This window comes from Halichoeres trimaculatus, unplaced genomic scaffold (assembly GCF_033239565.1).
Source record: "Halichoeres trimaculatus isolate MK-OKI-2021-1 unplaced genomic scaffold, fHalTri1.1 fHalTri1_scaffold_10, whole genome shotgun sequence".
Lineage (NCBI taxonomy): Eukaryota > Metazoa > Chordata > Actinopteri > Labriformes > Labridae > Halichoeres > Halichoeres trimaculatus.
Window position 1 is genome coordinate 29,502,963 of NW_027437187.1, and position 25,551 is coordinate 29,528,513.

General features: G+C 40.7%; 1 protein-coding gene across 1 annotated transcript in view; it reads right to left on the bottom strand.

The window, feature by feature from the left end:
• The window catches only part of cspg4 (chondroitin sulfate proteoglycan 4), a 104,462-nt gene that overhangs the window by 17,093 nt on the left and 61,818 nt on the right, over window positions 1-25,551 (bottom strand). Inside the window, exons 3-6 of the mRNA XM_074678618.1 lie at window positions 20,798-24,349; window positions 18,457-18,645; window positions 18,020-18,295; window positions 9,863-10,039 (exon numbers count right to left, since the gene is read on the bottom strand). Of these exons, the coding sequence (XP_074534719.1) occupies window positions 9,863-10,039; window positions 18,020-18,295; window positions 18,457-18,645; window positions 20,798-24,349 (4,194 nt within the window). The remainder of the gene's footprint in view (window positions 1-9,862; window positions 10,040-18,019; window positions 18,296-18,456; window positions 18,646-20,797; window positions 24,350-25,551) is intronic.

Below are 25,551 nucleotides of genomic sequence, written 5' to 3' on the forward strand. Positions count from 1 at the left end.
TGCCCAATCAGAGACACGTTTCAGCTGAGGAGGCCCAAACCCCACCCAATTTCTTGTATGGCTGCTGCTGACGATTTGAAACAGAACTCCATTCAAGAAACAGATGTGTGACATCATAAAGACTATGTCCACTTATTAGAGTCTATGTTTCTGCTTCCTTTTTTACAGCAATTTTAATATCATTATGCTATACTGAAGCTAAAACATGTTGTTTATCCTACAGCAACTATTACAGGGAATGATAGAAAGGAGACATTGGAGTAGATGAAGTGTACAGCTATTCTAGGAGTGTGGTAAATATAAGAACACGGTTCTGCTCAGGACCATTCCCAGTGTTAGCGGACTGTCGTTGTTTGATGCCTAGGTAAATGTTTAATGCTAGCATGCTAATGTCTCGGCTCTACACTGTAAGACCAACTATGCTCCTGAGGGCTGGAAAACTCTTTTGATTAACTATTTTGGTCATGAATTTGTTGCATGACTTGCATGACTGTTTGTCCTACCTAAAAATCTCAAGCAGTAGTTTTTAAGTCTTCTTTGACAAAGCATGATGGGAAATATGTAAATGTCCATCCAGTCAGTCAAGTAGATGACAAAGCATGTCACAGTTTAAGGTGGCTACCACAGTGACCTACTAAAAGTGACTCTTAACAATAAACAGTTGAAAATGTATGATGGCTAAGTCCACATCTTCAGTGCAGAGTAAAAACTTGTGCTAATGTTTGCTATTTAGCTGAAGACTGACGATGGGAATTCTATCAGTTGTGAAGGTCTTAAGTTGTAAAAGAAATCATTATGTTTCACTTAAAGATCAAACCAGAGAAACATCTGTGCGTCTCAAATTAAACACTGATAGAGCGATGAATCGACTCACAGTTGACCAAATTACAGGTCTCAGTGACAACCTGACATGTCTAGAGCCACACTGCGAATGTGGCTCTAAAACACGCTCCATTTCCTTTTTTTTCATACTTCATCAAAGTGAGCACCATTTCTTAATGTTGTCTGTGGTAAAACCAACTAAATTGCTGTCTCTTTTGGCCTGTCTCTGTAATTCCTGGTATTTCAGACCCATCTCAACCAATCCGTTGCTACAAATGTGTTGTGAAGTGTATAATTTAGTTGCCGTTCAGCCGACTGCTCCCAGCGCCCCGCTTGGTTCGACACTCTGTCAAAACCTCAATCACTACGACTCACAGCGTCAACACTCGGGAGCCGTGATCCATCATCACACGCACTCAGTGCTCTCAGTGCCGCTCGATAACGTCTTTGTTCCCTTTAAGTGACAACTTTTATGAGCGCTGATGACTTCACAGACAAGAAGACTTTCATTTAAAGGGAAATTAAGTGCTTTTCATTTATGGCACGATTCCTACTGCTGTACATTTTATTTCACTGGTGATGTATAGTGACAGTACAATGCATTAAAAACTGATATACAATCTAAAAGCTCTGCTGCTGTGTTCTAACATTGCAAACTGAGCACAAAATAGTATATAATTATTGACTCACATTGCTACTTTGTTTCTCCTTATTTTGTCCCATATTTGGCCCATTACATGTCACCCTCTAGCTGTTTTTATCACTTTTACAGAGCTAATGCATATTTATTCGTCTTATTTTTGCTTGACGACAAAGGACACAGTCTACTCCTGCCCTTGGGAACTATGCACAGAGACTCTGAGGATGCAAAATCTCCTGGACTGTCCAAAAAGAAACATGTGCTTGAGCTATTTTACTGAATATTAATCTGGATGTAACACCTAAATAGCAAGAAGTTTAGAAAAAAAAACCATAAGCCAGATTAAAATGAGAAAAACAAAAAAAGTTTTGCATAAATTTCAAACTTTTATGACCACTGGTATAATTTGGTTGTGACTCAGCAGTCATGATGGATTAGGACTCTTTAAGGTCATTACATTTTGGTCTAGACGTCTCGGAAAAATCAAATAAATGTGGTTGAAAGGTTAATGTTTTTGACCTCAAGGTAACAGTTGTTTCATCAGCATCCAAATGACCATATTTAAACGTCTATTTAAAGCCTTGTTTTCAACCGAATGGAGTCATTTAATTGCTTGCTGCCAGCTCAGGGTGCCAGGGTGTGGTAAGCAGAGACGCCGATGGCTATATATGGAATTAAAATGAACGATCACTCTGGAGGAATCTGAGGATGAAAGTACAGCACCTCGATCTTGACATTTCCTTGGGGATTTGTGAAGTTTGCATCACCACAAGAAGTTAGCAGCTCAGCCTTGTTGTTTCACCAAGACTTCTCCAACTGAGAGGAATGTTTACCAGACTGTGAGAGGGTCAGGTGACCGTCTATCCATGTGGAACTTGACTGGGACTCATCCTGTCTGAAGGTGTATTTATACTTTCATGTGTCAGATACCTCAGTGACAGAATGAGGCTAACCTGTCTGGGTGAGCTCAGCAGGTGGCATGTCACCTTCAGAGGAAGACTGTCACATCATGCTGCTTGGAATGTTGGGCTTTTTTTTCTTTTTGCATCGATTCCAGTCACTGATAGGTTACTGGGATGTTTTCAGGTAGAACAGACAACGGCGTCTTATCAGGAAATACCAGCAAGCACCTCCAGAGAAGGAGTGAGAGAATCATTCCTCTCTCTGTGCAGTTTGCATCTCCAGCCTGCAGAAAGCAGCGGCCAATAGTTTGTCCGTGAGCACATCTCTTTTCAAGATGTGCACACTGAGCCCAAAAATTTTTGAGCCAAATATGGACTCTGTTAGGAGAGGTGGAAGTGGATGTGTTTGCCTGGAGGCAGAACACCCACTTTCCCCTGTGCAAGCACCGTGGATGAGACAGATGCTTTCTGCTTTCCTTTTTCCTCTCTTTTATCCTTCCTTTTATCAAGACATAAGAGGCATAAGAGGCACATCGTCCTTCTGGACATTATGCAGAGATGTGTTGGCTGATAATAGCACCACCCACCCGGCCAGATTTCCAGCACTAAGAAACATTGTTGGAAGCTAAATCTTGCGTTATGAGAGCCTTACATTGTTTCCAGCTGATGCACTTAAACACCTGTTTTCTAAGAGGGCTGGAGGAAGTCTTCTCACAAGAGTAAACAGAAAATATGGTTGCAATTTTGAATGCAGCCTTGAGAAAAGCATTCAGTCGCGTTGGATTTTTCTTAAGATTCAGAAGCTTAATTAAGTACTCGAATAGATTGCTTTGAGCCAAGCTTTGAAGAACAACTTCATATTAGCTATTTTTCACCTCTGACCTCACGCTGTATCCCCTGATTAGATGAGAGCTTTGCAGCACTGTAACTGCACGCATCTGTTTCTATTTACAGCTATATCATCGGGCTCTGTACACCAATACAAGTCTGCAGGTTGGTATAAGAAACTTAATTACAGCAAGATGTGATACAATTATTTTCTTATCTTATGACATTAAATATTTTTTTTCTTTACAGAGAGCACAGACCTCTGCCAAGCATATTGTGATTGTCATGAAACACTTTGGTCTTACTTTAATGTTATACTCCCTTTCAGCAGACTGTCTGCTACAATTTGGTGTTAGTTACAGGTTTATACGATAATTTGTTACCTAACAATGTTGAAAATTATGATGACCCAATTCATATTTCATATTCGGGGTCTTACTACCCAGGATTTTGGCAGGATCTGGATTGTAATTTTAAATCTGTCAGAAATTACGGTGACCTTCTGTTGTACTGTTTTGCAAAGCAATCCGACCATTTAAGGTGAAAACGACCCTATCTCACAATGAAAAAAATCCTTTAAAAAAATCCTGGATCCAGACGGTGATCCAGATCACCTCAGAAAAAATAATCACTTCTTCCTTATTCCATTTTGAAATTTTCTTGAAAATTTCATCGACAACTTTTTGAGTTATGTTGTCCACAGACAAACAGACAAACTCTCCCAGAAAAACATATCCGTATAGTTTGTTTGACTATAAAAAGGTGAAAACAGATAGACTCACAATACTCAAAAGTGCCACTTAAAACCTATTCCCCCTGTGTAAAAAAAAAAAAAAAAAAATCCAAATGGTGTTATCTAAGAAATAAACACAAATGTTAAAAGTGTTAAATTCAAAAACCCTGTTTGAAAACTCAATTTTCATAGTAACAGAGTGTTTTTTTTTTAAGTCACACTTCATCGGGTCTCATCACTTTGCTCAAGGTGTTGACAGAACACTGTGAACTGTTGTTCATGTTTCAGAACCCAGATTCCACCACTAGATGGCCACATTTACCCACTCTACACCCAAACACGCCACCATTCAGTGAGAGGCAGGTGATATGAAAATGGACTCTCAAATTGATGGTTTATATAACAATCAATGCATTTAGCACTGAAGAGGATGGGCTGTTAATCTAATTTGATCAGACACAATGGCTGATATTTCATTTAGAGGCAGTGAAGAAGGGGCTGCCAAAGGCAAATGACTTGAGCGTGATGATGACTCAACAGGATACCACCATCTTTTAATGGGTTGAGAGTCTAAAGAACACTAAACGTCTGAAGCTGTATCCCAAACTGACCTGGCACTAAAAGCTAGGGCTGGTCTCTCTGCTCAGGACATAAACGTATTTCTCACTCTATTAAGAAAGTGAGGAAACAAAGGAAGCACTAACTATTGGAGAAGATGAAAGGTTGTAGTTTATATCAGCACCTAAACCTCGGTCTGTGGCGAGGAAGAGAAGATTACAATGATGCTGTACCAATTTGACCCCAGCTCCCTGTCTGCAGCAGGCCTGTGAGAGACACTTAAACTACTGAAATAACTGGTTGGTCTCTGCTGCTCTGTGTTGAAATGGTACATTAAATAAGAAAAAAAACTTCATCAATCACTCAGCAAGAAATAAAGAAGGAAGGATTACCTCCAAACCAAAAGTGTCTGGTTTTGTATGTGATCGAGTCTGTCTCCAAAAAAAGCTGGGCATACAGTTGGAGGGAGAATGTGCTTAATTGCAGAAAAAGAGCTAGATGGTTTGACAAATTATTAGAATGCTAGCAGATGAGATATAAAGTCCAAAGACAGGTTTATGGGCAGAGAACACAAGTTAAAATCTGGTCGATACACTGCTTTAGTTAACAGATCAAAGAGCTAGACGGCTAAAGATTATGGAAAGGAGATAAACAGTCAAGAAAACAAATTAAAAAAACAGACAGATGGAGACTCATAGAATGAAAACTTGTAGGATAAATAGACAAAAGGGCTGGTTTAAAGCTATTTAGTTAAGAATCTTTGTAGCTAGCAACAGAAACATAAACATAAACAAATTAATTATGCAGAAACACAAAAGTATGTTAAGGAATAAATAAAAAAGACAGTCCATCCCCACAAAGTTCCCATGCTTCCCATTCCACTGATGAGCCTCTTCTCGCCCATGTTGGGCTGTAAAACCTCAAACCTGTTGACTCCTGGCCTGCGCTCATGACAGTTTGTTGTTAAAGTCAAGCTACATATGATTTGGTTTTTGCCATGAATCGTTTAATTTTGAAAGCCATTAGCCGCTTCAAGGTGGTTTCCATGCACAACATCCTGCTTCGCTCAATCTGTATTATGTAAATCAATGCATCAGAGTTCTGGCTACCGGCAAATTTTGGAGACTTGGACGTCTGCTGCAACCTTCCGGAGCAGGGATGCAGCCAAAAAGAGCGGAGCCTTATTGGAGACACATTTGGTGTATTTTGGCGGTAAAAGAAGCTAGTTAGCTCAGTGATGTTTTAGCTTGCCACAGATACAGATAAACAAAATGATAGCAGGCAAGCTAGCTACTAAGATATATAGATATTTGCTTCAGTACTGAGTAAGCTAGCCAGGGAAACCAAGGGATTATAGAAAAAGAAGTAAGCTAGCTTGGCAAAAGAACTAACCAAAATGAACACACTACAGTGAGCACGCTAGTTAGCTAGAGAAACAGATTGATCTGTTAGTGCAAGACAAGCTACATACACAAATTAGATAGATAGATAGATAGATAGATAGATAGATAGATAGATAGATAGATAGATAGATAGATAGATAGATAGAAAAATAAGAGCTTTAACATTTTCTGCTATTTTATTGAAAATTATTTTTGAATATCTTTATATTTTAAAGGTTAAGCCACTTTTTTTTTTTAACTTAGAGGTGTCATTGCTGTCTCTGCAGCTCTTCACACAATTTTTTTTGTTTTGTTTGGATCCTTTATTTACCTGCTTTGGCAGTGTTGAGGTATGTTTCTCATGCCAGCTGTTCTAATGGAACTGGACTGGAAACTGAGCTACCTTTATGAATAGTAGCCATACAGACAGGTAGATAGTTCACCGTTAATTTAACCATTGAAGTGAATGGATAAAAAAGACAAGGAAATAAACAGATAGATGTGAGCCAGCAGAGTGAAAACAAGGGGTCAGAGATGGACAATCAGTTGATTACAGTAGATAGATGAATAGATGGAGAGACAGACACACTGTTAGATAGTGAGCTAGCTTACCAGATAAACAGATTAGCATTAAAGTTTGTTAGACAGACAGATGGACTGATGGTTTACTGATTTATTAATGAGTAAGGAGCTGTCAGAAAGTCGCACTGACCAAAGAAACAAAAGTTTGGAGAAACAGCAGAGTGAGGTCGAAGCAGGCAGACACAGACTGAGACGATAAACGCTAATCGAGTCCAGGTGTATCCTATGGAAGGGGCTAAATGGTATCAGCAGTGAGCTAGAGCAGAGCAAAGGAGAGCAGAGCAGAGCGCGATCACGGTCATGTTAGTCATCATGTCTGATCATCTGCTGCAGAGGTCACCAAACACACACTCACACACACACACACACACACACACACACACACACACACACACACACACACACACACTTCCTGCTTTAAATCATTCCCAGTGCTGCTGGGTCAGCCCTGTCTCTCCTTCTCTCTGCGTGGAGACGTCCACATATCATTATGTTACACTCTGCAGCCGCAGCAGAGGAGGCACAGGGACTGGATGCCGCCCTCACTCTGCCAGAAAGCCGCGGTCTCGTGGACCATCTTGGTTTTCCAAAAATACGGGTTGCCAGGGAGATGCGGAGCCGCAAGCAGAGCAGGGAGGGCTGAATGACACAGTTGGTTTCCAGTTCTGTGAGCTGATTACTGCTGCTTTTTTCCAACTGCCTGCCTCCTCGAACAGTAGAATCTACTTTATTGATTCTTTCCAACTTTCCTTTCAAGGCTGACGTAAATCAGCTCGAGAGCCTGTTACAAACACACAGTGATCCTCCCGTAGATCCACATTGATGAAGTGCTGCTGAATAAACACATTTTGTTTTTGACAACTAAAAAGCACTATTGTGATGAAATGATGAAGTCATAGAGAGGAAATATCAGTGAACTATAGTCCCTGTGTAGAGGTGCTGTGATACATATTTGATGGGGTATACTTCAGCCTCTGTGCACATCAGAAGAAGACCAAGAAGAAGAGTTATTAGTCCTTCTTAATCAAGCTGCAACCTCCGGTCTAAGAATATGACACAATATGGAAGTGCTAAAATCTGCTGTTTCTCGAGTGTTTGCTTGAGGCTGGCATTGGAAGTACTGGAAGTCAGAAACACACCAAGCTGTTTTCAAAGCAGAAATTAACCTTTTACTGCCTGGTTCAAAAAACGTCTCCTGTCTGAGTCGCTAATTTCACTATCAGCACACACAGTACGGGGGTATATATATTTTTTCTAACTCAACAGTTCAGAGGATATTGAGATAGTGAGCTCGCCCAATCAGAGGCACAGCTCAGGGTCACGTGACTGTTTGGGGCCTAAGGCTGTACGTGAAGCCCTTGCCAATTCCAACATGGCCGTGATTACTGATGTGCTTCATTTTCCGTTTCAGAAACAGACGAGTGACATCGGGGAGACTATGTCCATGTTCTATAAAGTCACTGTTCTTAATCCATAAATTGAAACATAAATAAAAAAAACAACATCATGTATGGCCTGAAACTTTCATGTAAATTGCATTCTTTATGGACATATGATTTTAACTTTTCTTTTGACCAAACCCACTGTTTTGTTTATCTTGCAAAATAAAATGATGGACCTGATACTCTGGCTGTGAAATTGCCCATTTGCTGTTTTTTTTTCTGGAGCTGATGCCATAACTGAATGATTTCTTTTTGGGAAAATGGGATAAAAAGAAAGTTTATCTTTCAAGAATGCCAGACTTAACTCTTGCCAACACATCCAACTTATGGAAAGTTATCAGAGCACAGGGAGCGTCATAAAACCATTAAATCACTCAATATAATCTTTCATGTCATCTCTTAAAAACACAACTTGTCACTAATTAGTCTGACGGCCTTGGATCCAAACTTTGAATGGATGAGTGTGCTTAACATGCTGACGTCAATCGAGGATGTGAGATGATGAAAAAAATCTACAATTATAATGTTTTTATTGATTTCTTTGAATTACTGTCACTTTGAAGTTAGATTTTAAAAACATGTCTTTCGCCTCTACTTGGGAAAAAGACCAGCAGCATGTGAACCTTACTTGACCTCTCCGTCACTTGATGAGTCTTTAAAATAACTTGATAATCACTGGGAACACTAGAAAATAAAAACCCTCTCACTTTTGAGTATAACATATTTTAAAGACTTGTTCCATTTCTAAATGCAGACTATCTTAAGTGACATATTACACATACAGTGAGAACTGGTGCCCCTGAGTTAGAGGGATCAGTTTAGTTCCTGTGATATTCACACTTCTGTATGTTTGCTAATTTCCTGTGCTTGTGCAAACTGACATATCAGCAACTTGGAGGCCTCATTAAGATGCACACAGATACTGTAAACCCAAAAATTCTGCTTGGCACTGCACGGAGCGCATACAGTAGTGAATCACTGCCCTTATGTAGCGCACATGATTCACATTTTCAGAGCAGTCAAGCTAAGAATATGCTAATTCACTTCTATTTTATGGCTCTTTGTTTCAACAAAACTGCTGCGAAGGCCTCCGCTATACTGAATCAGCATGCGTCACCGCCTGAGAGGTCAGCCTCCCTCTGCGTCCAAGTAAAAAATTCTCCCACATTTATTGTACTTACTGCGAGGAGTGAATGTAACTCTCGCTTCATACAGGATTCATGAAAGTCGACTATAGCTGCAGCTCATGGTTTCCAGGGTAGACGGGAGAAACGATGGTGGAGTTCATTTAGAGTTCAGAGTCTGGTTTTAGATTTTTAACCGTAAGCACAGTTGTCTGAAAGTTCCTTCACTTCTAAAAAAAAACATTTAAGCGCTCATTCATTCAGAGTCTGTTGTGTCAGAAAATCAAACATCAAGATGAAGCACAAAGCAGTAAAGCTTAACTCTCTTAAATGTCTTCTTTACAACTCAAACAATCTAATAAACAATTAAAAAGCTGTTTATCTTATATTTGGTTTGGGAATCAGACCATTCATGCCTATAGTCTGTCAATCAAAAGCAAAACTTTGAGGAGTTCCTGTTAAACTAATGCAGGGGAGAAAGTAAATGTATGCACATAAAGAAGCACAAAGCAAATAGAAGAGAGGAGCTGATAAAAACTCACAGGAAAGCAAATTGTTTTCCCATAGCTTCATCTCTTTATGATAAAAAAAAAAACAAAACTCATTCTGTTGTTCTGAAAGGTCACAAGTTTTTTTTCCTTTCTCACAAAAACAGATGGCTCCGTTGAGTTTGAATTCTCACGAGTTGAAATAAACTGAAGGAAAATAAGTATCAGAAAAACAAACAGACAAAGTTTACATTTTTACAGGCATAAAGAGTGTCACACAGCAGCGCCTTCATCCCGTTTAGTGTTGAGTATTCTGAAAGAAAGTAGCAGCAAAAGCACTTTTCTGAGAGCAAAAGCTTACCTCCAGTCCCGTGTTGCGTGTCAGTTTGGGCGGCTCGTCATTGACTGGTATGACAGTCACTGAGATGGTGACAGGGAGGCTCGCCCGCCCAATCTCATAAATGGAGGCAGAGATTCTAAAGCTGTCTTCAGTGGTCTCGGTGCTGTCATGCATGTAGTAGATGTGTCCAAGTTTCACCTGAAGAAGACAAAAAAGATCCAGTTGTCACTCAGCTTGGAAACAGAGCTGAGTGGTAGGAAACATCAGAAGATAGGAGGAGGGTGGGTGAGCCTGACAGATGGAGTAAAAATACTGTGTATTGTATAACACCCACTTCCAAAGAATGCTGCTTTTTGAGGAGAAATGGAGCCATCCCGCACCCATACATCTGAAAAACTCAGATTTTAAGATACTGTGGCTTCATTCTCACACTAGATTTAAAGAGGGGGCATCAACGCTCCCCTCTCCACAAACCCCACTCCCTCCGATTGGCCATCCCTCTAGAGGTCGGTTGGGGATAGAGTTACTTTAGTATAGATATCAAGCATTGTTACTTTAGCTAGGCGCAGCCCTGTTGGTTGTGGCAGCTCTGTCTTCTTTGTCAGTTTCTTGTAATTTTTTTTCCGTCTCTTTTTTGTCATCTTTGTATTTGGAGTGGGTCATTACTTTGTGTGGTTCGTTTGTTGGTCATGGACTCCTGGTTTTGTCTTTATCTTTACAATTTTTTTCTCCTGTGTTTGTCTGGAGATCCTTCATGTAACCATGGCCACATTGCTTATAGGTGAAATCAGCTATTAGCAGCCTGTAGCATGTCAATGCTAACTGGTGCAGGGCCTGATGTTTTCCCACAAGGTGAGGAGAAGGAGGTAAGGACGACGTGCTGGTACTGAGGTGTGAGCTAAGAAGTGATGACATCAACCTGTCCTTCCATCCATCCATCATTATTGGGAACACAAGATCCATCTCCAATAAGATGGACGAGCTAGCCATGCTAACCAAGCAACAGAGAATTACAAGAAAGCTGAGTTGTATCATGCTATTCACAGACATGGCTAACAGAGCTAACATTAGACACCAACGCCACATTGGAAGAACTTCCCCTGCTGTGAGCAGACAGGATCTAGGAGACAGAGACTGAACAGACTGCAAAAGAAGCTCAGCCCTGGACTCTGTAGAGGTGGAGGCTGGCTGAACTGGAGAATGATGGACAAGCTGTCACCATCTATTTTCTTATGGACCTATTTGCACTTTCTATATACTTTCTTACTTTAGTTTTCTTACATTGCTGCTGTGACTCCTTCTGAATTTCCCCTCAGGGATAAATAAAGTATTTTCTATTCTATTCTATTCTATTCTATTCTATTCTATTCTATTCTATTCTATTCTATTCTATTCTATTCTATTCTATTCTATTCTATATACATGTTTAAAACATAAAAACATAAAAAGCACAATACCCCCTGTTTAATATTAACAGTACTTAGAGGGATTTGTCTGATCACTATGGGTAAAACTCAGCCAATGAATGATGTTTAATAAAAGTCTCTGTGACTCTAAGGGGACCAAGAATTCCAGCTTTGATAGGAGCTCTGCAGATTGATAACAGATTTTCAAGTATAAAACTTGGAGGCATTGAAAAGATCAGAGTACAGAATGAAAGGATGCTGTTAGTTTGGACCTTGACCCAAACTAGAGACTCAAAGTGAAAATGTCTTTGCCTCTGCCGTCTCCATTGTTCCACAGCATTTAAAAAGAAATATGTTTCTTTTCAGTCCCTTATGAAGAGCAATAAATCTCTTGGGTTTCCATTTAAAACCCTTTTTATCCCAAATCATCTCAGCTTGAAGTACATGAGGATGAAGGAAAGTACTGATTGGATCCAGTTTTTAATTTGCTTGATCTTAATAAGCTGGGGTCGTCAGAAAGGGAGACCAAAGATGATTAGATCTACAGAAAGCAATGCTGACCACAGAGCTGCCCAGTGTAACCATGAGTTATGAGAGTATGGAGATGTCACAGCCATAAAAGTTGGATTCAGGAACTAAAAAAGTCAGCACAGTACACTGCTGCTTTGATTTAAAACTCTTGTCAATGAAGTTGTTTCACGTATTTCAAAAAGTTGCACTTTTTTTGCTTTTTTGAGTCATGCCTGTTACAATTGAAGCCCAGTCCAGCAGACGTGGCGTGTTGGGACCGTTGGTCTGTAAATCAATCATCTCATCCTGTGTAGTGACACAGTGAACTACAATCAGGACCACATCCTGACCTCCAGACAGAAAGGCATGTCTTCTGTCTTTTTCACTAGTGTTGACCATTGAGAGTACAGACGGCTCAGCACATGCAAAAGTTATGAACACAACAGCAAAGCGAAAGATGAATGTTGAAAGTGGTGCAGACTGACTGACAGATTAATGACAGAGGAATGTTGGCAAGAAATGTCAGACTCAGTTCAGCAACTTGTGAGAAGCTGCCAATAGCGTGATGGATGTCATCTTTTTGGTCTTACAATGACATCAAGTAAGTCATAATGATGGCTGGGTACCATTTCGTTTTCTGTTATGTTAGTCAGGCAAGTTATGATGTGGATTAATGGCTCTGTGATCACCTAATCTGATACCATGAACATCATAACAGACAAATGGATTGTTGTGCGGCCCTGGCTTTAATGACAGACACTGGTGAGCAGAATAACCCATTTGGGGTGGCGGCTAAATTTTAAATGGGCATTAGTTGTGTTAATTAATGGTAAAGATTATTTTAATACAACATATAATAACTTTTTAAATAATGATGGTAATGTAGCATCATCAATCTTTGAAACTCTGACAAAGTATCGTGAGTTGGTGACCAAATTGTTCAAATGCAAAGTGTGTTGGAGCGCTGCTGATTTCCATATACAGATGCATATAAAGGTGTCTTCCCCTTCTCTGTACTTCCTACATTTCCTCTCTCTCATCACCAAGATAAAGATGCAGTTTGCAGTATTTAGCAGCATTTAACAGACTTTGCATTCTGACAGAAGTGCCATCTTGTACCATGTGGCACAGAGTGGACACACTTGCAAAGGCCACATGCCCTTTTATGCCTTGTGAGTCGCCATGGACTGGTTAAAAGCCATGAATTTGTTTTGTTAGGAGTTCTGACAATGAAATTTAACAAATTGGAGCTCAGACTTATCATGTTTCAGAGGTACTTTTTGTTTTTGATGGCTACTATTGGAACAAGATCTTTTATAGTGTGAGAGGCAAGGGAGGAAGGGAGTATTTCCATCTATTCTAATACCAGTGCATGGGATTGCAGACTGCAGAGCCTGGTTTTAGTTTTTTCAAGAATGGGAACGTAGAGTAGGGCAGTGTTTCCCAATCCTGGTCCTGGGGTACCCCTGCCTGCATGCTTTTTATGTTCCCGACTCCAACACACCTGATTCAAATGATCAGCTAGTCATCAAGCTCTGCTCGAGCCTGATAATGAGCCATTCATTTGAATCAGGTGTGCTGGAGTGGGGTAACATCTAAAACATGCAGGACAGGGGTAGCCCAGGACCAGGATTGGGAAACACTGGAGTAGGGCACTGTCCCATTCCAGTTTCACTCCATTACCTCTAACATCGAAACCTGGCCCGAAATCAGAACAATTTTGGAGCAAACGTGGATCAGAGCAGGATGCAATCTAGATTGAGTGCTGAGCTGCAATAGGCAGAGTAGCATGGTGGGACTTTCAGTAGAGAGCCACGGAGGCGGACACCTTTGGGAGCGAGGAGCGGAAATTCTTGCCGCTCCACTCCGCTCACATACTCTGACTCATACCACAAGATTTGGCTAATAATTCCCATTCCTACACACTTAACTGTAGTGATGATGTGAGAAAATCTTTTGGATGAATCTCCTTTACTCCTTGATGCCTGTTGTCGCAAATTCGCGACATGCCCTGTCAGGCTATGTCACAATATATTGGTCAGGAGATGACCTTCTCATGTCTCTCTATATAAAATAACTTAGCTATAACTATTGTGTGTACTATACTCAAATTTACAGCCTCCACTTAATTCAACATCTGTAAGAATGCAAAAACACATAAAAACACATAAAAAAAATCTATTTAAATAAAGTCTGCTAATTAATTCAGGCAGTATGGAGTTAACTCCTTCCCTAGGATGGGGGTAATGCATGGCGTGAGGCCTGACTTAATGATACATATCAAACAAGTATGATATGATATAGGACCAAGCCTCACAGTGATAGTGAGAGGATTCATAAGTAGGGGCCAGGTTGGCTGCTTCCCTCCTGTGTTTGTACTAAGCTTAATCAATTGACTTAAGACCGTGGCCTCATATTGAAAGATGGGGTAAACAGTGATATGAAGTGTCAGACTATTCTACTTAGGAGTCTTTGACAGAAATAGCACCCACTATAATATAGGGATGGGTACCAAATCAGGAACTTTTATATGGAAAGGTACCTCAATGCATCCTTGTGACTGTGAGGGAGTGGAAGAGTAGGCAATTTTCCATGCTGGACATGAACACAGCATTGCAAGGTTATAAATTTAAGAATAAATATATTTAAAAAAAAATGAGATTTTATTATTAAACAAATTGATATTTTCTTACCACATAAACACAAAAAAGTAGCAAAGATTGGTACCATTGAGTACCGATCCCGATTGCCAGGTACCGGGCATCGGAACACTATCGTTTCAAATGTGAAAGTTACCCATCTCTACCATAATATAAACTACATTAGGCCTATGCCATATCCTGTTGTGTATTTCTTAGGTTAAATATGCTCCAAAGTTTCTCCACACTATCTGTTATCTGTTCAAAGTCTTGGAGCAGCACATGGACAAAGATAATTTTCTGTGTGGGACAAAACTTTGAGAGAAACCAGGCGCACTGAAGAACCAGTCATGTTGTGTCAACTGAGCTGCATGGAAAACATCATCCACAAACAGACCTAGCCAACTGCGCAGAAGAACACCCAGTATCTTCTGTTCTTGTTTCTCACTCGAGTAATCAAATAATCTGCCAATCTAATATCTTCCTCTGACACTTTATGACAACTTCTCAGAGCTCCAGGGCCCTCCTCTGCACAGAGGACAGTCGGAACTTTGTTTAGTCATGATCCAATGAGCTGCTGCGATGAGGGGACGTGCTTCAGAGTGCAGGAAGTGCCAAATGGATCCCATATGACTGGCATCCTTCTGGAAAAACAACCCCCATCATCATTACTGGTGGAGGAAAGTGGGCCAGACAAATGGTCTGTTTGCTGGGACAATAAACAGTAGGTAGCTTTTGGACACGTGGCCTTCAGAGCAGGTCTCGTAATTTTTGACAGTAGCTGTGTTTACTTTCACTTTTGATTGATGTTTCGTCTGAGATAATTTGTGCCAACTTAATACTGTGAAACTAGAAATTGAAATAGAAACCGTGGGAGCTTGTGCAACCGATACTGGGAACACTATGTGCCCAAAATAACAACCCCTGTGTGAATTTTTTTTCTAACGTTTCCATGAATGGACAAACTAATTTAGACCTGATGAAGAGCTGTCTGTGATTAAAGCAGGGGGTGTATTAGAGCAAAGTGTTTCCTTTACTCCCTAAAGCTGGGTCTCACTCAACATCACGTTGCTGCATGTTTTTATTGTCAATGTCAGGAAACATTGGAGTCAAAGCATCACATTGTCAGACTGTGATCTGTTCTTATGTGACCACAAAGTGCATACTCTGCTTAAACTCTTGTGGTTGGACTCCTATAGATCTGCTGCATGAGGAACCCTCTGATTTTTGCCTCTGAATCCCCCCAAAATGATGACTTAATCACTAAATTACTTCACACTTCACTTGGTCCAGCTTCCACTCCAGGGGGCAGCGAGGGACTCGACTATTAGAGCTTGAAACAGTGTTAAACAGAGGGGAAGAAGCACTGCACTGTTATACAGAGTACAAATACAACCCCTCTTTCATTTTGGAACAATTACCATCTGGTTTAAATGATGTGCAGACTGAGGCTTGGACATTTATTCTTCAATGTGGTAGTCATTTGGGATGACTGACTGTGTTTCATTGTGTGTGTATAACAGTATGAGAAACTGAAAAAGTACACCCCGCGCACACATAAAAAGTCTCCAAAAAGCAGAATAAATAAAAGCTTTTTTCTCCTTGACATTTCCGTGGTGGCAGATGATATCTGTGTTCATTTTGCCTCCCTGCTCCCGACGTAATCACGCCTATGCAGTGGAGCTGTTTGAGTTCCACAGATCTTTCAGAGACAGTGTGAGCGAGTCTGGCGGGAGCAAAGCTTGGGAGTTCTGTGTGCACTACATATTATTACAGGAATACACCATGCCAGTTTATTTTGGCTCGGGGCAGTCTGAAGGCCCGTCAGTTTTTCCAGCATGGTTCAGCAAAGTCAAGAGGTGCAGAGGCAGACCAGGGCTACGTGTAGAAGCTATAAGATATGCCTCTAACTAGCTCCACTAAACTGTGGTCCTCTCAGAATGCATGAGGTTTTTTCCACTGGTATCTACTCATGCATTTTTAATACTTTCCTAAAGCCGAGGCCTCTGAACCGCATGGAGGGAGACCAGATAACTGCGCTGCAGCGGCTCCAGATTCTCCCTCCTCTCTTTGTGGAACAACACAACAAATCCAAAACAGCACAGAGCAGAAACTGGGGAAAGTTCCATGATGATTTTTTGATGAAATCCTCTCCAGCAGCCAGCACAGTGAAGCTGTGTGAAGAAGATGTCATACTCCCTAGGGTTATTAAAGTGGTAGGAAACCTGAAGTATTTGTTTTGGATGTTCTGGGAAGTTTTGTCCCTGAGTGACAGAAAAATAAATAATATTTGTCCAAATGAAATCCAGGTGTGTTATATTGACTCCTGAAGAAATGGTTCATGAAATTAATCTTAACTACAAAAATGACTGATTTAAATGTGTACAGTATTATGGTAAAATTGGCATTACATGTGCTACACACATGGGAACAATCTTAGGCAATCATTTAGTTACTAAGAGGTCTTGAGTTTTATTTTTATAGGTGGTTCTTGTAAGTGGGGCAAAATAAGTGCCAGAATTAGTTGGAAACCAAATATAGTTAAAGTCTGGATCCTATTTTTCACCTTTGTAAGGGGGACTACGGTGGCCTTGAAGTGCAAAACAAAAAATAAAACAAAACGCAAACAACAACTACAACTACAACAACAAAGAGACAGCAACAACAACCAAAAATAAAACAAACAAAAAACTGGAAAACAAAAAAGCAGAACATGACAATGAAAAAAAAGAACAAACAAAAAATCAACAGGATAAACGGCTGACAGTTTTTTTGTCCAGTCAGCAATAATTTTAGCTGCCAGTCTGTCTGTTTTCCTTGTTGTTGTTGTTGTTGTGGTTGTTACCTCCGCCAAGAAGGTACTCAAAAAGTAAGAAACTGATCTTGATAAAATTTTTAGGAAATGTTCAAAATGGGATAAGGTAGAAGTGATTCAATTTTGGAAGTGATCCAGATCACCACCTGGATCCAGGATTTTCTTGAAAGGTGCTTTATCATTATGTAATAGGGCTATTTTCACCATATATGTGTATATAACTCCACGATAAATTGTTGGATTGCTTTGCAAAACAATACAAGACAAGGTCACAATAATTTCTGACAGGTGTAAAAGTACGATCCACATCCTGGCGATATTCTGGATACTAAGATCTGGAATATGAAATATGTACTGGGTCATCATAATTTTCAACACTGTCAGGTAACAAATTATACAAACCTGCAACTAACACCAAATTGTAGCAGACAGTCTGCTGAAAGGTAGTATAACATTAAAGTACTGCTGTGTACCCTCGTCACATTTTGTTTTTCTTTGTTATTGTTGTGTTTTGCATTTCAGGACCACCATAGTTTTCACTGATTGATTAGTACAACAAACTTGACATAACTACAGCAGTGTTATGTTTATTATCAGCTATATATTTTATGAGGAAGATAATCAAATAAATAACTTCCTGTATAGTAAAGCAGCTGATAAAGCATAAAAACATCAGCGTAGCATGGCTTCAGTGAAACAAACCGACACATTACAAATTCTAAAATGTATTTCAGACATGATGAGGGAAAGAGTCGTCCAGTTTTACCCAAGGTTGTCATAGAAATTCTGTCATGTCACCATCACGTACCTCTTCCCATGTAAAGTAAGAGAGTTCATCTCCATGCAGGTAGCGGAGGTCTCCATGCTGTGGTGCATCTAACACATTAAACTCAACGATTGCTGAGCTGTAGAAAGGATGTGTGATGTTGATAATGTCTTCGTTTATCACTCTGCTCAGGCCCTCCTTCACTGTAAAGTTGAAGGTCTGGAGGGGGATTTGTTGGGGCAAGATGCTCACAGATATTTGCAGGTCCTCTACTGTGGTGAAACCGTTGCTGACATCCACAGTGAAGGCGTCGTTGCCCTGAAAGAAGATGGATGTTCAAATAAGTTTTTAAATAAACCATGTACCTCATCTGAGGCTGAGGTCGTCTTTTGTCGGATTTTACTCTCGCTGTGATTATGAAAAAGAAGAAGCTGCCACATCTGATTTATCACAGGAGAATAAAGAGAAAGACTGTAAACCTGGGTGGATGCAGACACGTAGAAAATGTGCTCCTGATCAACGTCCTCTTGGGTGAAGGAGTGAATGTAGTTGAGGACAGGTGAGGATGGGCTCTCCGAGCTGTTGGTCAGTTTGACCACATGGCCCAGGGTAGGAGGGTTTTTGATGGTGAAAACCATTTCTGTAGGTAGGATATCAGCTTGCTCCACCTGAAGGGCAGAGAAACACAATGTTAAGTTACCATTTTTAATATTAATGGGTTTTCTGGCAAGAGAAGCTGCTTCATGCAAAAAATAAGAATGCAATAATCAATGCAATGTTTGGTTTGTGAGCGGTGTAACATCTAATCACTATGACTTCTTCATTTTCTGCACACTGCAACATACATTCTTTAATAACAACCTGACCTGTGAAGTGAGGTAAACGTAAACTCCAGCTGTTAAATCAATGTCCCATGTATACAGGGTACAGACCAGTGCTTTATAACCCACTTTCTTTTCCAGTTTTCTTCTCTAATATCATGTTTCTCCAAATGTAAGCACAACAAAGAGAAAAAAGCAGGGAAAATAACATGCATGTGCATGTTTAATTGACTAAACCAGTAGTCCTAAAAGTGGGGGTCGTGAAACACTACTAAAGGAGGTTGCAAAATGCCTTCAAAAGTGTAAAAACAATCATTTATTTCAACAATTAATGTAAAAATATAAATAAAAACAGGGATTATTTTTATTTGCCCCTGGACTAAATAATTTAATGCCATTAGTAGCAGTATAGGTTGCGTACTTCACCAGGCAAGCCCTCAAGGGGGCAACCCGGGTCCAAATCTATCCTGTAGCACTTTCCCTGTATCTTACTCCCGCTCTTGCCCTAAAAACGATCTGTTTCCGCTTCATCCACTGTCTGATCCTTCTATTTAAAAGTCTACAATATTAACTTAAAAATTAGTGTTAGTGTATTTCTTATCCAAGGCCCCCAATGCCACTTATATGTTGCTGTAGGTCAGCAATCATGCTATAGTGCTCAACTACCAGGATGTAAACAAGCACAGTCAAAGGTGTGGTTTGTCTGTATTTTGACATTAAAATGTAGATAAAGTTGTATGTAGAGCCATACACTCTCAGTTTTTATCAGCAAAGAAGACTGAAGACTGGTGGTGCTAGCTCTGCTAATGCTAGCCTGACCTAGTAGTCAAAACCGACTCAATTCACCAGGTGAATCTGTGATCCCATGTTAAGCCCATCTAAGGTAAGAGAACACTCAAACAGCCAGATTTTGAGCAAAACAAAATTAAAACTGATCAGTTAGATAACATTTCTTCTTCTGACTATGAATTGGTCGCTTCAGAACAACCCTGGTCAAAATCAAAAAGTGCAAGGAAAAAGGATCTAACTGAAACCGTGTGACTGTACACAAACATAAACTTTCATAAATGCATTTGGCTTTATCTGAAATCGTGCTGCAGATTTATGATGATCTGTCAATGGGAAAATTAAATAAACTGTCTGGAGCCTGAAGTCTGGGCCCTGCTATGTGACAATACTCATGAGAATCAAACTACTTAGTATTTCATAGAAAGGACATGGTGCTCTCAGGAGTGAAGATATATTTTACCTGCTTAAGAAAGCAATCTGTTAAAGCTATGTCCACTTTTTTATTTTTAGTACTAGTTGTTTGTACTTTGGAAAGTAATATGAAACAATGGGACAGTGCTTTTTGATATGAGAACACTATGGTATAGTTAAGAGAGAATAAAGAGTAACTTTTACAGACAAACTTCATTACAATAAAAATCAGGATGCAAAAACCGTACTCCATAGAAGAACAATTCAAACATCATTAATTGCTCTAAAGATAAAGCTCAGGCAGAATCTTCTTACAAATTACAGCAGGCTTCAGGAAGTTTCTCTGGGGGATGCTTAGTGCACTGTTTTCCTCACTTAATAGACTGTAATTTAGTACGTAAACTGGATTCAAAGAAGAAGCTACACAGTCACATTTAGCCCTGCCTTCATGTGGTTGCATTTAAGATTAGAGAGTGGGTGACAAAATAGGACAGCATGCTTGTGTGTCATGTGAAAGTTCGATTTCCTGAGGAGAAAATAAACTTGGAAGAGGACAAAGTATGTACATTGTCACATAATCACTGCCAGATTTTGTAAACACTGAATGCTGTCTTGCTGAATATAAACCAAATGTCTGCTCTATTGTCAAATGTCAGCCAAACAGTGTTATTAAAACAGCATGTGTGACTTGTGTGTGTGTGTTACTTCTGAGCTCTTAATCTTATAGAGAAATCTACCAGTGAGTTTAAAATGCCACTTTTGCTCAACATACTGGGATTACAGAATGGGAAAGCATTACCTTGAGATAATCCTGGTTGATGATGGTGTGCTCCCCCTCGTAGGAAATGATGACCTCGTTCGTTGTTACCTCAGGCTCAGAGAGATATCCTTGCTTGAATATCTTAATCTTGAACGTGCCCTCTTCAGAATATCCTCCCACTTGGACGATAAAGCTGAAAGAGTCCTTGGACCTTAAGCTCTCGTAGTTATGCTCATATGACACGACTCCTTTTTTCAGATCCTCCTGAGTGAAAGCTGCCGCCTCAATCCCACTCACAATAATCCTGCCGTCACTTGGTGGAGATGTGACCTGGAATTTGATTTCAGTGTCGTCCCTGATGTCCATGTTGGTGTCAGCGCTCAGCAGGGTGGTGTTAAGAGTCTTGGTGCCTCCATGATCAATTACTATCATCGTATTGTTGACTATTCTCAGGTAGGGCTCACCTGCCTGTATCTGAATCAGAGCAGTAGTCTTGTGGAAACCATCTGACACCTGCAGGGAGAAGGTTTCCCGGTCTGCTCCACGATGGGTAAAGAGAACGTTCTTATCTCGCAAGTCGGCTTGGGTGAAACGAAACAGCGGTTGTGAAGGGTTTGATCTTGAGACGATGTTGCCGGAGAGAATTCCCTCACGAGCATACACAATCTGGGTGTCATTGAACCCTGAGTCGTCATCTTTAAATTGAATGACGTCAGTTGTTAGCAGACGTTGGCCGTGACGGACCACATTGAAGACTTTATCCACAACCCTCACTGGTGCGTGCTCATTCTTGGACTGAATTGATATTCTGAAAACATCTGCTATTGCTTCCTGATTGCCTGAACTTTCCGCTCCTTCATCTGCCACTGAAAAATAGAACTCATCTACGTTTGTCTTGGACCCATCGTGCTTGTAAATAAGCCTGTCAAGCCGGAGGTCTTCATTGCTGAACACTCTTATTGCCCCCTCAAATCTTGGCTGCCCAGGTGGAGAGTCCCTTATGAGTCGTCCATACTTTGGCCCTTTTGTGACAGTGTACACAAAATCTGTAGAACTTGGGGATTGCATCCAAAGATATTCTTTGGTCACAGTCTGCTCACCACCTTGCAGGACAATCAGCCTCTCATTGGTCAAAGTAGGAGCATCTGCATTACCGAGGATGTTGATTGGGAAGGTGTAGAGAGGAGAGTACTGATCATCGGCAAGGACTCTGAACTGGAACTGGTCAATAGTATCCACAGCTCTTTGAACACGCACCTTGTAGCTTACAGCGCTGTCCACAATGTCTTTCTGTGTGAAGGTGTCGCCCTCATTCAGCTCTCTGTCTGACAACCGTAGACTACCAAGAGTTGGAGGCACGACAAGAACAAATTTCACCGATGCTGGATCTGTGTTTTTTCCTTTCACCTCTGCTTGAAGCTCAGAGAGTCCAATCGTCTGCTCTTCACCTGCCTGCATCTCCAGTGCTACCATGTTAGAAACTTTAACTTGTGCAGGTATAATCTTGACTAAGAAGGTATTTTTTTTGAGGGAGAACTGCCCCAGGTAGATGTCAAACTGGATGCGCTCCACCACAATATCCTCCTGATCGGTTGAATCTGTGCTGACATATCTTAGGCGGACTTGATCCAGATCTGACTGATGGAAAGTTGTGGCTTGCTTGTACATTCCTTCATCTGTCATTTTTTGTAGCTCTCCATACATGAGAGGTTGTGTGACATTGTATATAATGTCTCCATTGCGGGGATGACCAATCACAGCCAGATGCTGAACACCAATGGACATGTTTGTTCCTTGGGATAAGAGAAGGCCAGTATTTGTAACCAGAGTCATGTGAGGCTGTGTCACTGCCAATTTAAAGGATGCTGAATGACTCACAGACTGTCCGTCAGATACCTCTAAGGTAACTTCAGCAGGGCCACCACCCCTGTGTACAAAATAGATGTTCCCATTTTTCAAGTCCCTGCATGAGAACTCTGAGATGCTCCTTCCCGGCTGCTGACTGTTCTCCAAGTATCCAACTCTTGCATCAAGCTCTGATGTTACAGTAACTACTAAGTCATCACAGCGGGAGTCTAAATCTGTGATTCTGATAAGAGCGGGGCTCAAACGAGTTCTACCATTTTCTGTGATAGTGATTTCTCCTCCACCAAGTTGTGGAATATCATTAACAGGGAGAATTTCAACAGGTAGGATGTACTCACGAGGACTTCTCAGACACTCAGGGAGGTAGCCATTACTAGTAGCCACTACTTCTAGATGGATTTGATCTGAATGCCTTTCATTTTCATCATGCATGTACTTGATTTTCTTGTTGATGATATCCAGAAGCGTGAACTTGTTGGTGCGTCTTGTGCTAGTGTTTATATCAACTAAACCATATGAGGGATCATTCTGGACGGTAAAGATTATATCAGACTGGCGCATTCCTGCAGCACTGAGGTCAAAGGTGGGTTTCAGGTGGAGGGTGTCCAAAACAGCTTCCCCACCTTCAGGCACAAACATAGGGACCACATCAAGAAGTCTTCTGACATTTCTAAAAATTTCTGGTGTGTCGTCTGTTGGGAAGCAGTGCTGTTCGTCTAAGTTCATGTCAACATATTGAATACGAACAGGAGATGTCGTAGTAGTGTCAACATCATAATAAACAGAGTCATCATATTCTTCTCCTTCACATGTAGCGTGAACGTCCTTGGTCACCAAAGCATCCTGTAGACTTTTGTACTTCTGGTTTACTTTGATTTCACTTAGGCAACCAATAAAAGATTCAGCCGTCATTTCCTCTTCTACATGGTTCAAGGATCCACTCTCACGAAAAACATCCTTCATTTTTGCTTGGATTCCTCCCAAGTATAAGTTTCCAACCAAATCCAGCTTTTCTGATGAGTCCAGAGGTAGAGAGACAGACTGGCTGTCTACAGTGATGGTGAAAGAATCCTTACTGATCTCTACTTTCACTCTGTGCCACTGATCATCATCCAGGTGCACCTGGCTGTTCTCCAAGACCTCCATGCCATTGCCGAGGTCCAGCATACCTCTGAGAAACCCTTTCACAACACCGATAGCAACAAAGTCTGTGTCTCGTCCAGGGTTGAAAGCAAGCAGTGCATCCTCAATGGTGGTTTTCATTAGGATCTCTAAGGCCCTTGGAGCACCACTGGCCCCACTCCAGGTTGGGAATGAAACAAAGGAATCGGGAGTGCTGAAACTGATGGCCTCCCCATCGCCAGCCTCAAACTCACTGCTGCACGCCTCCTTGGTGTCATGGCATTGTTTGAACGCTGTGCCGAGGATGTCGAACTCATGGGATTCAAACTTGACCTGGGTCATGCAGCCACGGAAAGGGGTAATGGCGTTGCTGAGGTAGGAAGCTTCCAGTTCTCCTGTTCCTCCGAGCCAAATGCCCAGGTCGATGTTGAGCTCTTGCCCGGCGTGGTCCATCAGCAAATAGGTTGGGTAGAGCTCATCGATTGTCATGGTTAGCTGGCCGTTTTGCAGTGTGAGTGCGACTTTGTGTTCCCCGAGGTTGTTGAGTTGTACTCCTTGGGATGAGGTCAGAGTCACCTCGCCAGCACCCATGTTCAGCCTGGCCTGTGGAACAGCAAAGACAATGCATTTGAGCCAAACCAGTGATGTTTCTTTGAAAACATGCATGCAATTGTTGCATGTTGCAGTTCTTGTTTTATATTTGACAGGTAAAGTCATTAAACAAAACATAGCAGCACAAAGACTAAATTAGACTGAATTTGTCTTATACAATACCTACCTAAAAACACTTAAATGCAAAAATAAAATCTAAATGAGCAACAACTTGTTGCATTTTTTAATCATATCATAATTCATTTTCAAGATGGTGTATCTACAAGTGCAAAAATTTCTTCAGATGTGCATTTATATTTGACCTCGCTACACTATAAAATTAAAGCACTTCCAAAACTTAATATCAAAGAATCTACTTTTCACAAGATACACTCAAATAAAATGGTTCTCCCACATGCATATTGAGTTTCCTCTGCTCGCTTTATCTTATATCACTCAAAGGAACAGAATTAGACAGACAGGTGAAGGTAATATTTTCTTTTATTAAACATTCTCTCAGATTTCACCTCATTGGAAACTCATATGCCTCTTTTCTGGTGAAAATCTATATGAACCTCAGTGATGGCACACCTGGTGCTAATTCTGTTGCTCTCAAAAGCTGTCAAGCAATTTATCATTGATGTAAAATGTCATGGGTCCCATTTCAGTGACAATTAGAGGAGACAGGAGGAAAATCGAATCAATTTAGGTTGTTTTCAGAGTGGCGGCCATGAAATGTGTCGTGTATATTTGTCACCGCTGAACCCTTCCAACAAACCAGTGGACAGACCTGTGAAACCTTTGAAATTCACTCTATACTGTACAGCAAATGAGGCCAAAAATTAAGTGTTATCAAATATGATTGGTTTGAAATGACAGCAGAGAATGGGTTATTAAGTTATTGCCCCACTGAAATAGTATTGATGTCACTTTTTGTATAGAGGATCTTTAGGGCTTTAAATTACTTTCACCAAAAGGGCACAAAACAAGACATCATACATCGACTGAATCAGTAATAGAGGAAAAAATAATGGAGGTGTTTTCTTCGACATTGATTTTCCACAAAAATATTGGGCTGTAAGTAGTATGCTGTCAGACTGACTCACCTTTTGGGAAGCCAAATAGTTTGAACAGAGACTCACAGAACTACATTTGTATTTAAGGTTCCTTCTTCAGCACTAAAGTAATCTATTGTTGTCTGACCGCCTCAGGAA